This window comes from Anastrepha ludens, chromosome 3 (genome assembly GCF_028408465.1).
Source record: "Anastrepha ludens isolate Willacy chromosome 3, idAnaLude1.1, whole genome shotgun sequence".
Taxonomy (NCBI): Eukaryota; Metazoa; Arthropoda; class Insecta; order Diptera; family Tephritidae; genus Anastrepha; species Anastrepha ludens.
In genome coordinates this window covers 6,260,028-6,275,167 of record NC_071499.1, presented here as the reverse complement: position 1 = coordinate 6,275,167, position 15,140 = coordinate 6,260,028, and the positions used below count along the sequence as shown (strand labels likewise).

Below are 15,140 nucleotides of genomic sequence, written 5' to 3'. Positions count from 1 at the left end.
CTTATAAGAAACCATCTGCCGCTCGAAGACAACGGACTATCAAATTTACCAAATTTGAATTGGAAGCGCTTCGAATTTGGAAGCACTTTTGAAATTTTTTAAATTAATTTAGGACAGACAATTTTATACGGTTTTTTGACACTAAAGGAGCATTCCTCTTCCTCCATGGGACCAAAGTATCTCGCGAAGGCAAATTTTTCATGGTATACATATCCTGACTGTCCCATGAGCTTATAGTACAAATAGCCTGGTTATTTCCCTAAATCATGTTCATTGAGTGATCTACCTTCAAAGATCGCTGTCAACACTAATCGTTCTTGAGACATGAAGTCAAACACATTCAAGTCATATTATTTAAATGTATTCACGAACTACTCGATGAAAGATGAGTGAATCAATTAAAACAACTCATGTAAAAAAACGAGTTGCAATTTTGTTTTTAATTTGAATAATCAATATTTAATTTCCTTATTTCATTTTCCTGCTTACTAAAACCATTCTTATATTGTTGTATGTGATGGTGCCCAGGTGAAACGCAACTTCATCCGGCATGCATTCTAAAGCGTAGCATCTCTCACACAGCCCCTGCAGGGAAAAGCCAAACTAGTATGTAAATATTCTAGTTGAGGTACTGGTATTTAATAGAAAAAATCATACATTTCGTTTGTGTTAGCCGCTTCAGGCTACTGATGAATTTCACCAAATGTTTAATATTTACACCTGCAGTATCCGCCGGCGTAGCGAAAAAGCGAGCGGCCAGATATCTAAACCTTTGCCCGACAAGAGCAGGGCAGCTGAGAAGAAAGTGTTGAGATGGTACCACCTGGCCCTTCATACAGCTTCTGCAAAAAGGACTTGAAACAATCCCAAGCCTCACCGCATGGACACCAAACGGACAATTTCCAGTAAGGATGCATACCAAATTCGATAGCTGCGGCTTTGTTAGTCTTAAAAGTTCTCTCAAGCGCCCCTCGATTACACACTAGCAGAGCGCTCGTTGACATGAGGAACATCTTTCCAGTAGCAATCCACAGGTTCTCCAACGAACTCCAATCCTCTCGTGTTGTGATGAAGTCGTCTCCAAGTTCCCCTGTCTTGCCAGCTCATCGGCCCAGCAGTTTTCCTCTATGCCGCTGTGACCGGGAACCCAAATGAGTCTAATATCGAAGTATTCCGATGCAATCGAGAGAGAAGTCAGGCATTCCCCGGCTAATTTCGAACGTACAAACAACGAGCCCAAGGCCCTAATTACTGCTTGGCTGTCGAAGTAGATTCTACGACTGGTACTGGAAAAACAAAATTTTCTATGTCGTTTTTTTTGTTTGTTCTCTATAGCGTATTTCATGCTAAAATTCTAGCTATTAATTAGGTAGCTGAGTAAATGAAGTTAGGCAAAAATATGACTACCTATAGAGAAATCTATATGGATTCTGATAGCCAGGCGGCGATTAAATCTCTTGGTGTGGTTGTCATTAATTCCATCATTGATATGGGGGCCAGGGTATAGTGCCCAGGGTTGGGCTTAGTGCACTAAATACTTAATGCATTAAGTGGATAGTTAAAATACCGAAAAACTGAGTTAGTGATAATGAAGCCCCTATTTTAACTACCACTTAAAAATTAGTACAATTTAGTGGTAGTGCAAAATGCCAAACTCTGATAGTGACATACCAGGGAGTTGTAAGGCAGACAAGTTAGCGAGAGCGGGCACTACCACTCGCCCCTCTCTTCGTATGGAGATTGTAGGAATACCCCTCTCAACCTACAAATTGCGTGGTACAAGTAGCGTTGTCACTTTAACCAACACGAGATGGGTTGATAGTTTGGCATGTACCGCTACAAAAAGAATTTGGCCAAAATAGAACGCTAGTCGCTCAAGGCCGCTACTTAATCGGTCAATGAAAAACGTTTCTATGTTAGTTGCTTTAATCGTAGGCCACTGTCTCATAGGTCGACATGTTCAAAGATTGAACGTACCTCATTTCGACTAATGCAGAAGCTGTTAGATCGTCGTTCTTGATTGATACTGATGACCCTAGGGATATAAATGGCAGCGAGATCAATGGGTTTGCTCTTAAAACAAAATAGTTTAACGAAGAGTAGCAGGTAAACTACTATTGCGGTATCACAATCGGCAACGATCTAAGTGAACTGGTTTAGAGACCGACTGCCGCTACTACCTACCTATATGGGTAATTAACTGTTACATATTACCAAGATAAATGAGAATATGTATTTTAATTACTATATTTTAGTTCAGAACCTGTAATAAACTTTACCAGCGCCGATGAACTAGAAATGCAACTAGGAAAGGCACTTTAATTGTCTAAAAAGTGGTTTTACCAAAAAAAGCCAAAGTGGTTTTACCAAAGGCTCATCCAAGAGATGCTACCAACTAAACATAACCTCAATATGCGCCAGGAGTAGCATTTCTCTGACTTTTCGCGGACTTTTCAAACGATCATCGTATGTTCCTAAATACCTTGAATTTATTTCTTTACAAGGTTTTTAAAGAATTTGTTCAAATTCTTTTAGGATTTACTTAAAGTCTGTGCCAGAAGAACAGAACCGGTTTTTTCTTGTAGCTTCAAGATATATTTCGCTCTGCTTTTCGCTACAAAATATTCCCACTCAAGGGCTATGACGCCAGTGCTAACTCAGGTCGTTCGAAACTTTCCCGTGAACGCAACCAAACAAAAATGAGTGAGAAGTACGCTAATCGTTTCGAGGGAATATTTTTATGCACGCATTTGAAAGAGCCCAAATTATCTTACACCGCGGCTACAAAAGTGATTAAAAAATCAAAAAAGCTTGGTGTGATGTGGAGTCAGCGGTATAAGGTGTACAAAAATGTTGATGACCTTTCCGAGCGCGGCTTGAAGGGAATGATGAAAAAAAACAGAATAGAGTGATCGTCCAACTTTTTAAGCGGGACCCTTCTTTGTGACTACGCCAAGCACGATCAGTTCTTGCTAAAAAGAGAATAGATGTGAATATCAACACCATCGAACGTCGATTAAAGGAGGCGGCATATCATACCGTCCCACATCATCAAAACCACTGCTCTCGGAAAACCACATTGAGAAACAACAAAACAAGAAAATGGCGTCACAGTAATGGACTGGCCTTCCCAATCTCCATAACGCCAAGTCCATTTCGATTAATTCAAAACAAGTTACTACTAAATTTGTTTTCCCAGTTGAATTTTGTAAATAAATAAGTTTTTGCGATACTTTAATTTATGTACCTATTTCTATTGAGGTGCGGCATTGCACTTTGAAATGTTTACATTGGCACTTTTACCCAGCATACAAAATTATCGACTTATCGAAATTTCGTAAACACATAACATATGGGGAAGAAATCTCTCGGAGATGTTTTTCAAATTTCTCAGTAAGGTAGTAGGATGAATGTAGGGGGAGGTTAGGTTAGGTTGGAATGGTTGTCCAAGGAATGCGCGCACTTGGGCGAAGATAAACGGATTCGTACTTTGTTATCCCATTATGAAGGAGGTGAGGTGAAAGAGAAAACCGACAGGAAGAAAGAAGAGGTGGTGATGGGATGGTTAGGAGGGTTTAGAGTGTGTAGATTATAAACGATGACTGTGCTGCGTTGGCGTCAACCGCTTTGTGCTGCTGATGAAATTCATTAGATTTTTAATGTCAACGCCAGCTATATCAACAGGCGTAGCAAAGAAGTAAGAGCCAAGATGCTTGGATCTTAACCCTGCCAGAGCAGGGCAGCTAAGGAGAAGGCGCTGAAATGATTCCATCGCATCCTCCATACATCCAACGCAAAAAGGACTCGAGGTAATTCCAAGTTTCACAGCATGCATTCCTCGCGCATAGTGCCCTGTAAGAAAACCCACGAGATTGGAGAGCCCACCCGAGCGCCCCCGATCCACACTTGGCCAGAAGGATTTCGCGACCTTACAAGTTGTGTACTTGCCCAATGCTTTCCAGGAGCATACCACAGGTAGTCAGGAGGATCCCATTTATTTATTGAATTAGACTGTATCTGTAGGACTTTTTGATACCTTATCTTGGTATCTACATCATCTGTTGGAAGTTACAAAATTCGAAATCAATTATTGCAATTACAGTAGGTTCTGTTTTTATGCGGTAGATACGTTCCGCAAGAAACAGCATAAAAAAAAACAGCATAAAAAAAGCTACTAGTTCTATAGTAAAACTATAGATACGTTTCAAATGCTAAAACCGCATAAATCTGAAATAATGTAATAAAATCGCATAAAAAAGGGCACTAGTCCCATATTATAACTATAGATACGTTCCATAGACCGCATGAATCTGTGATGAGTTTTTGCTTAGCTGGTTTAGAATCTTGTTTATATGTACAATTCCCGATAGGTCGACATTTTTTAATTTAAAAAAAAAAACCGCACTATTTCAAAACCGCATAAAAGAAAGCCGCATAAAAACAGAACCTACTGTATATGCAATTCAGACTTAAGACTAACAATTTAGAAAATGTTATTATAAATACGCAGGCGTATAAAAATTTTTATTATTGAAAAAAGAAATTTCAAAAAAATCTATAAGAATGCAATCCCAACAGTTTTCTCAGAAAAAAAAATTATTTTTCAGAAAAGGATTAAAAGAATGTAAACAAATATTTTCCATTTCATTGACTTCAGCTTAATGGGTGTGTTGGTATTCTCTAATACGTAACCGAATTCTATTGACTACCAAAGCTGTGAAAAAGTTCAGAAATTGCACATCAATCCCAAGATCATTAGTAAATATTCATATGTATGCGTGTATAGTATCATTGAAATACATGAAAAAGTAGTTTTATATAAATGTATGCAAGCGTGGTCTGTGTGAATTCCCAGGTGTGCGTATGAATGTGTGCACTTGCTTTTCACTGCCTATAAACATGCCGACCGATGCAATGCATTTCTTTGAAAACTGACCACAGCCATAGTAAATATTAATGAATCGTATTTGTACACTTCATTTTAACGTGAACGTTACTTGAATTACAGCCTTTCAATGCATAAAAACAAGCGCTTGAAACAACAACAGTGACGAGGACTTAACGCACCGCTTCCATGTGAGAGGCACTTCGGCGCAGTTCTGAATGGTGAATACCCAATACAAGTGCTTGCACACATGTGTCTCTACGTACGTCATTAACATTAGCACAGGAAATGCATGAATATGTATTACGATGTAAATATTGCACTTGCATTCATACATTCGAGTATACGAGTATTTACAGGTACAAGTTTTTACAAAACCAATATTGAATAATATTTCAGCAATTTCATCTGTGCTGCAGAGTAGCGTATTGTTACATACCAGATATGTACATATGTCATTGTTCGGGATTTTACTGATTCTGCGGTTTTCGGGATCCTATTTTGTCATTTCGCGATCCCAAGGCTATGCCGAAACGACGAGGTCCTCCTCCTGTTTGTGGTATGCGTCTTGATGTTGTTCCGCAAATGGAGGTGCCTACAGTTTCAAGCCGACTCCGAACGGCAGATATTTTTTTTTACGAGGAGCTTTATCATGGCTGAAATACACTCGGAGGTTTGCCATTGCCTGCCGAGGGACGGCCACTAGTAGAAAAAACTTTTTCTTAATTTTGATGTTTCACGGAGATTCGAACCTACGTTCTCCCGCTGTGATTTATTGGTTCATTTAAAGGTGCGTACTAAAAATCGCTGGAGTTTTACCGAGCCATTTTGTTGCTACGTCAGGTGTCAATGACATAAGCAAATGTTTTTACTTTTCGAATTTCATTCTGTTCGCGGATGATTTAAGACTTTTATCATACTAAGCAACGACAGGTGGGCACATTCCCACTATTTAGGACTGGTAGCGCCAGGCTAATCACCTACCCTGCCAGAAAGCAAAATAGATTAACGAAACCAACACACGAATGAGTCTTGTCGAGGCCCTATGCTCCCAAGTGCAGTGAACAAGGAAAAAAAGTACTCAGTGGATGCTCAGAAGCTTCAACTCGACTTGAACAATCTTCACCGATGGTCATTTCTAATAATATACCACAAAGTGTAACACAGTTTAGGGATCTTGGTTTATTTGATAGAAAATTTTTCTTCAGTGGTCACATTAATTGTAATCGTAATACATCCGTATACCTAACCGCAGTTTAGTTCGCAGCTCTTGTTCGTTCTCACTTTCGATAAATTGCATAGAGCGCGTTCAAAAAATATTTCTTAAGCAGCCATTATGTTACCTACGTTCTAAGTCTCCTGCTCCATCCTACAATTCTGGGCTAAAGCTATTTAATTTAGAATCTCTAGGAAAGAGAAGGGCAGTCCTTTCACATTCGTTTATTTCCAGTATTGTTAATGGCATCGTCGACTGTCCAGATCTTCTTGAGCGGATTAGCTTTAATGTTCCACAAAGAAGTATTCGCAATTTTTACCCTTTTTATGAGGAAAACTTTAAAAATAAATTTGCGAGTTCTGCACCCATTGCTCAGACACTTAGAGACTAAAATTCATTATTAAACTCTAACCTGCTTGATTTGGCTTTACCTAGATCTAATTTTGTAAAAAATTTAAACTTAGTTGCTTAATATTGTATAATTTGCAGCACAACAACCAGCAATTAAATAACAACACCCTGCCTCAACCTAGCGGAAATTAAGGATGCAATTAAGAAGCTGAAGCTCAACAAAGCTGCTGCCGCAGATGGCATACAGCCTGAACTAATAATTGCCGACCCGCAAACATCAGGATCAACTATATCGAACGCTCCTTAATAGACGAGCAAGCTGGTTTTCGCCCTCACCGAAGCTGTGTTGACTAAGCCAATACTCTTCGGATTATAGTAGAACAATCAGTTGAGTGGCCCCTCGCGCTCTACATGCTGTTCGTAGACTTTAAGAAGGCGTTCGACACTATTAAACGAGACGCAATATGTCTGACACTGAGTAGAAAAGAAGTTCCCATCAAGATAATCCGCCTCATCGAGCAATCCCTCTACGAGAACTCCGAACTGGCAGCGCTTCACAAAGGCGATATCAGTGATCCATTCACTGCCAACGCAGGCGTAAGGCAAGGTTGTCCCCTGTCACCCCTCCTCTTCGCCATCGTTATGAGCCAACTAACCCTGCACAAAAAAAACATGGTATGGAGTTTCACCAGACATCTTGAGAACCTGGACTTCGCCGATGACATCTGCCTCCTCTCTCACAAACTCTTTGACATGCAAGCGAAGGCGGACAAACTAGTCGCGCTGGCACGCACCGTCGGACTTGAGGTTAACATCACCAAGAGCAAGGTCATGAGAGTTAGCCATAATAACGCAAGACAGATATTGGTTGACGGATGCCCGGTGAAATTCGTCGAAAGCTTCTGCTACCTCGGCAACATCATCATGGCAGATGGTGGAGTAGATGAAGATGTCAACTGTAGGCTAAACAAAGCAAAGGCGGCATTCGGGCGAATGCATACAGTATGGGGGAGTTCGCAAATTTCCAGGCGCACTAAGCTACGAATATTCGGCTCATGCGCAAATGCAGTATTGTTGTACGGAAGCGAAACATGGCTGGTCTTTAACACCATCTAACAGAGGCTACACAGTCTTTTGTCAATAAATACATCCGCATCATCATCAGAATATTCTGGCCAAACACCATCAGTAATGACGCACTGTGAAGATTAACGTATGAGGAGCACATCCTTAGGCAAATCAAACGCAGAAAGTAGCGATGGATAGGTCACACGTTGAGAAAACCACCAGATAGCATCACGAGAATGGTACTGGACTGGAACCGGCAAGAGAGCAGAGGTCGCAGTCGACCAAAAACACTTGGAGAAGGTCGATGTTGCGCAAACTAGCAGATGCCGACATCTCATGGGACGGTGCAAAATAGGAGTGGGATTATTTTCGAATAATATTCGAATAAACATTATTCGAATAAAACGAATAATACTATTCGTTTCAAATAATTCGAATAGTTCATTATTCGAATACCTTACTATTCGAATACCTCACTATATATTCATTTATATCAGGGAGAAAATGCTTTTAAAAATATAAAAATTACATTGGCCCTTCTCATGGTGCATGCACTTGTACATAAACCGATTAGTAGTCCGCTAATCTAAATAAATATTTACCAAAAATATTCGAATAGTGAAGTATTCGAATAGTGATGTATTCGAATAGTAAGGTATTCGAATAGCATTATTCGAATAAACGAATAAAAAATTCGAATAAATATTATTCGAATTACGAGTACCTCTCGAATAAAAGATTTTATTATTCGAATAATTTTTATTCGAATAGTCCCACCACTAGTGCAAAAACAACTGAACAGAACCGTGCACGATGGAAGAGTCTTGTCGAGACCCTATGCTCCCGCCCGAGAGGAGTGAACAAGGACAAAAATTGTATTTATTTTGTTTGCTAATATTTTAGTTGTAAGCCGTAAGGTAATTTGTACTGTAGATTATGAAAATAAATAAATAAAAATAGTATTTCTTGATTGGCCCATCATTAAATGGCTAAGTTTCTACATATGCAATAAGTTACTTATAAACCATTGTTGTCTTAATAATTGGGCACATCTTTCCTCTCTGCGAAATGCCACTGCCATTGCGTACAATGACTTTTAAAGCATACTCGTACATACATGCATACGTACCATATGTATGTGCGTTTCATTGCGCTCTAGTTGTCAAAAACGTGAATAATATACACATACATACCTATGGACAAGCCTATTTATTAGTGTAATTGACCGATAAATTTAGGTTTAGTATGTAGGCAGAAATAATTAGATCAAGATGAAAATTAATGTACGGAGCTATTTGTAATGTTTGAGTCGACCTTCAAAGGTGAAACGTAACCTAGCAAATCCGTATGGCAAGTACTTGCAGACAATAGTTGAGGTTATGTAAATTCATATGGATTTATATATTTATACAAGTATTTATGTATGAATGTATGTGTGCTTGTATTTGTATATTGTGGTCGGATCTAAGTACAAGTACACTATAAGTTAACGTGACACGTTGTTACGCTCTGCTTCAAATGAGCCATTTCTTTAAATGTTGATGCCACGCTCAGATAAATCTACATACATACATAAGTTCGTACATACATATCATCGTATTTAATTACAGCTTTAAAACTTTTATGACTTTTAATGCGATCAATCTGTGTATTAGCATACATATTTACATATAAATATACATATACGTACATATGTATGCATGTATTGGAGACTCGTTTAATAAATTTGCAGCCTAAAGTAGTTAATGACAGAAATAGTCTTCCTAGATACATTTTACTGCTCGTAAAATATTATTTATTTTGCTCTTCTAAATTCATACCTACAGTCACCTTCATCGCTTTGTCGTTGGAAAATCTACGGTTCTCTTTAAGCGTAGCATCTCAGTCACTTTAAAGTATGCAGTTCTCAACTGCTAACTATTTTTATTCAGTTATTTAAAAGTATAATAATTATTGTAAAAGGTGCATTTTAAGAGTTTGAAAAGTGAAAAAGATAACACAAAACAGAAATATTTTTGTGAAGAATTTTTTTTTATTTTTATTTGATAGATAATTTCATATATTCACTGTGGCTACGAGCTTCATGATTCGATCAGTCTAATTTTTGACTACTTTTTCCAATAAATCTGAATAATAAATCTAAATCAGCCAAATCAGCAAAAATGTGACACAAACGATAGCCATTTGGTTCAATTCTTGCACGAGCTGTATTTTATAGGCACGTAAGTCAAGATCATTACGTAAAATTTTCCACTTAGTTGAGGGACAAAGGCCAACAAGTTGAGAACGGCGACAAATCAACATTTCGGCGGTCTCTTCAACACTTCGCTCTGTATACTGATTTATTATTATTTTTTTTTTTCAAAGTAAATTTACACAATTCGGAATGCTGTTCTGTTGCTAAATGATTCATGATGAATTGCCCAACTTGACTGAACAGAAATGTCAACACAGTTTGCCATTCTCAGCTGTCAAGCCATAGATACCGTTATTGATAACTCTCATATAGCTAAAAAACATCCTATACTTAATATTGGGTATGGGACTAAGTTTCTGTCCTCTCTTAGCCAAAGTTACAAATTATTTAAATAATTAAATAATGCATGATATTATGTGAAGTATGTGCCATTAGAAGCAGCATACGGAGTCCTTTTGCGATCTCTCGTAGGAAGTGAACCGCTCTGCAATAAAGGCTGACTACATTGATCGGAACAGATGGTAATTCGAAGGTGCAATGTCTGGGGAATACGGCGGGTGGGGCTAGATTTTCCAATTCAGTCCCTCTAAATATTTCTGGAACGATTTAGCAACGTGTGGCCTGGCGTTGTCATGCAGCAAAATCAGTTTCGAAATTTCGAAAAAAACAATGGGGCTTCCAGGCATTTTAAACGCGTTTTTAATAATGCCGGACAGACGCACAGAAGGTCTTCTAAAGTTTCCTCAGCATCCTCTCTGCATTTCCTGCATTTGTCCGTGTTAGCAATCCCTATCTTGTACGCATGTGCAGCCAATAGATTATGACCTGTTAGCATACCTATGATAGTTCTGCAGTCTTTTCCTTTAAGAATATGTCAAAAAAATTTTAGAACGCAAATTAAAGTATTTTTTATATTAAGATCATCAACCGTGACGACTCTATTCTTTGCGCTCATGGGCTGAGAGGTGTAGTTACGTTGTATTCAAACTTTAGACGCGTTTTTCTCAAAACTATATTTTTCGAATTGGCGTACCCAATATGATATTATTTTCTATGTGAATTTACAAGAAAATATAATTTTTTCGAAGCGAAAATAGTAGGAAAATTCGTACCAAAATTCATTTTTTTAAGCATTTTGTTCCGCACATTTTTTCCCCCAATTTTTTTTAATTCATATAGAAATTTTGACATTAATAAACAAAAAAATGTTTGGTTTTTTGTATTCAGGTCACTGACGCCAATGCTACAACGCCCGCCGATTGAGAAGCCCCGCTGCGACCTTCCTGGAAGAATTGAGTGTACATGCGCCATTTTAAATGATTAAAATAAAAAATATTATTTTAATGTATAAATAAACTATATGCCAATTTTGAAAAAAATATATTCACTTCTTCATTTTAAATACTTTTAATGAAAATCATGGAAAATATGGCCGTTTACAGGTATCTGTCCCCTTAAGCGGATTAGGGTAATTTTCGATGGCAACATTGCCAAAAAATAGCAGTTAATATCTATTCTGAATCAAAAATAATGAAAATTTTGAAGAGAGGAACGAAAAACACTGGATGCAAAGCTAGTTTACACTAACACATTCGAAATTACATTTATTGTATTGATGTTTCGGAGCAGTTTGAGAAGCTACAATTGAAGATTTTTTCAAATAAATCACTATTTCTTAGTATCAGTGCAGCTAATATCTGTATTTGTTGCCTGCGGTCCACCTTTTACGGACAAAAGTATCCAATAAGCAAATCAGCTGTTCACTAATCCGCGTAACAACCGTCTGTCACACTAAGATTTTAATCAGAATTAACTGCGCCGGTAATCCCGTTCAACGTCGCCCTCTGTTTAGACTATAACGGGTATTTTAAATTCAGAACGAGATAGTGGCCATTTGTAAAAGAAAACCAAATTTCAATAATAGCTTTACATTTTTCCGAGCGGCCCAAGGGAGGTGATAGACAACGCAGTGTTCCTATTTTAATGACCATATGTGTGTATATGTAGGTATTTATAAGTAGACATCAGGCCAGAGGATGCTTGTTAATTTCCTATAAATAAACTCGTACTTGCCTGTTTTTATTTGTGTGACTACTTCCCTTATTCCCCTCGTTGAAAGCAAAGATTTTTCAATTTATGTACTTTTTGTAAGTAAACAATTTTAATGTGCATAAGACTCTCTTCAAATATTTGTTCACAAAAATAGACAGCCGTATTCCCTATATGCGCTTGCATACACACACACACGCACATACTATACAAGCTTACTAACTTCAAGTAATAACTTTAAACGCTGCAAAATCACTTGATTATTATTTTGGTGCGTGTTATTGGTCAAGAAGTAGAAGGAAAGCATATAAAGAACTTATATACATACATACAGTGCAGTTCACTTGATTAGAAGCAATACTTTTTATGGAAGAAAATGCTTATTAAAGCAACCGTATTTGATCTAGTAATCCAAGGGTTTCTGATAATTCAAGTGAAGACTGAACTGAAATAAGAAAAAAATGTAAATAAATATAGGACATTTTGTATTTTTTACATTTTTTATTTAAAGCTTAATAGTTTGTGCTGCCCCCTTGTTTATAAATTACTTCGTAAATACGAGATTTGTACAAATTCTCTAGATAGCCTAATGAAATTTCAGACCAGGCCGTTTAAATAATTCGAATAAAAGCATTTTTATCTTCAAATTGTTACCCATTCTCATTCTCACATTGCGAGCAAGCCATTGTCAGAGATTTTCAATAATGTTCAGATCTAGGGAATACGGTGGCCATACTAAAGTTTCAACGTTTTGGGACGCAATCCAAGTTTTGACCACCCTTGTAGTGTGTATAATCCTGTTAAAACATCCACTTAATATAGTAGATCCAAATATTTCACGAATCTCGGCAAATGATGAGTCCAACAGAGCTTTATAGCTGTTTCCCGTCACTTTGTAGTCTACAATTTTCAATTCGAACGCGCCAAAGTACGCGCCATATTGCTTCTGCGGCTTAAGTACCTTTCTTAAGTCATGGAAATAGTAATTATGTCCATCCGGCTCATCCAGATTGAACTTCTTTTCTTCACTAAATACTACCTTTTTCCCATTCACCAGGATCGTTATTTGTAACAGAGCTCGAAGCCATGTAGTTCCTTCCAAAATCGAGGCGTCGTTCTTTGTAAATTTTATGCAAAGGTGCCTTGTTTTGGAATTTCTTCTGCTTCATGTGGTGCTTTTTGAATAGCCCTTCGAACGGAGGATTTGCTGGATGCAATATTTGAAAGTCCCTTGGAGGTCAACATACCGATTTGTCCTTTTTTGCGATCTTTTAAACCTTTTCGGTTTCTCATTTTATTAAAACTAAGAAGTTTTCGACCAAGTCCAATGAAAGCTTAAAGAAACGGTCCCCATTCACAGAAAAGAAAAAGCGCAAGTCAATAGCTAAATAAGCGGACATTTTTAGCGACTTCAAACTTGCACAAAATTTAATGCGTTGCAAAACTGCACATCCAGAATTTTACTAAAATGTTCGAAACTTTGATACAAATTTGTAGAATTTTTTTAATTTGGTACAAAATTTGAAACTTTGAGTTATGAAAATGGGATCTATACTGTATTAAAAAAAATTAAAAATAAATAAAAAGTAAAAACAAATTAACAAAAAAATAAAATAAAAAACAGAAATATCAAAAAAAAATCAAAAATTTTTCTAAAATGCTAGAAAATTTTGGTGAAAATTTTTAGATTTTTTTTAATTTAGTACAAAATATGTAACTTAAACTTACATATATGGTATGAACTATATTTTTATAAAAAGAATCAAAAGAAAAATTAAAAAAAAAGATATAAAAAATTTTAAAAAATACTACAAAAAATTAAAAAAAAAAAAATTTAAAAAGAAACTAAAAAAATTAAAAAATTAAATTATGCCTAGCTTGCCTTTTCGCGAAAAAATACTGGATTTCTAAACTAATATTTTGATTTTTTTTCGAGCAAAGTACAGTCTTCACTTGAATTATCTTCGCCAAAAATGCTTGCCTCTAATCAAGTGAACCGGATTGTATGAGTGTGTGTGTACACCTTACAAGATCTAAGCAAAGGTATTGTTAAATATTTACCACAATCGGGATTTTCCTAGACAAATAAAAATTTGCTAATGGATACATTACTTGCATGTATGTTTGTATGTAAGTATGTACGAATAAAAGTACTCCATTTCGATTGTACAGTTTGCTCAAAGCCAAAAAAGAATATGCACGTGCGTCGAAATCCAAAATTATGCAAATAAGTTATTTGGCAAATGTAGGTATGTAGCTAAGCACGCACAGGTGTATACACTTATGCATAGACGCCCAAGAATTATTCATTCATTTCACAAGCTTAACTACATATACACATACATACAATATGTATTACAGAAGCTTTTTGGTAGAGGATCATAGATACATTTCTAGCTTCGCCTGCCTTTGTTAGCCACTTACTTGCAATAGCCCATCGTTGGCCGCTCAAAATGCCCCATAGCGTAGCATTCAGATCGTCTCGGCATTGCTTCCCTTCCACTTTCGTGAGACTATAGGCGAACAATTGTCGTTCGTTTGGCGTCAACGGCGCACTGCCATCCTCGAAAGGAAGTTTTGCTGCGTTGACCACATACTCGAAATCCTCATATTTCTCAGTTGACCAATCCAAGCGCGCATCCACACCAACTTTATTTGTCGCAGGATCGCCTGTGCCCGCTGCGCAAACGCTTACGAGTGCGTAAAGCACAGCTACGAATGACAACATTCGCGACATCTTCATTACTTTCTGATAAATTAATGACAATTCAAAAATTTGCGTAGAATAATGTTGAGTAATAGTTTCTTTTTAACAATTAATTTTTTCTCTTTATTTTCACAAGAAATTTACACTTAGTTTTGTTTAACTACCTAATTGTTCTTTTTTTTCTTGTTGTTGGTAGAAAACTTTTGGATCATTCAGTCGTCGTCAATTCAAATGAGTCTATTGGTTTATTTAATTATTCTATGAAGGCAAATTAGCAATCCGGCGGTTATTTGCCGTGCAAGTATTACCAATTTGTTGGTCTTCTGCACTACCGACCGTTCGAACCGCAAATTCAAATTCAACTAAAGTTACATTTCTTCGCAACAAACGGTTTAAGCCAAGTTTACTGCAATCGGCGAATGAATCGAGTCGTCTCGCCGTACTGCTCGGTTTGCGTAGTCTTCCGATTCCGCACTCAACGCCGCACAACTACATAGGCATATAAAAGCATGCAAGTCTTGTCATGCATCAGCCAAGTTGAAGAAGCTGCTAGTTTCTTTTCTTGCCACTTGAAAGAGATTTTAGGTTCGGATATTTAAGTACTTAAGTGTTGGTATCATTCGCCTTCTAATTGGCAACGTAAAGCCGATCCGATACATCATTTGCA

General features: G+C 37.2%; 1 protein-coding gene across 1 annotated transcript in view; it reads right to left on the bottom strand.

The window, feature by feature from the left end:
• The window catches only part of LOC128856949 (nose resistant to fluoxetine protein 6-like), a 37,760-nt gene extending 22,905 nt beyond the window's left edge, over nucleotides 1-14,855 (bottom strand). Inside the window, exon 1 of the mRNA XM_054092413.1 lies at nucleotides 14,191-14,855. Coding sequence (XP_053948388.1) covers nucleotides 14,191-14,509 — 319 coding nt within the window. The 5' untranslated portion in view covers nucleotides 14,510-14,855. The remainder of the gene's footprint in view (nucleotides 1-14,190) is intronic.
• Nucleotides 14,856-15,140: the final 285 nt, after the last annotated feature.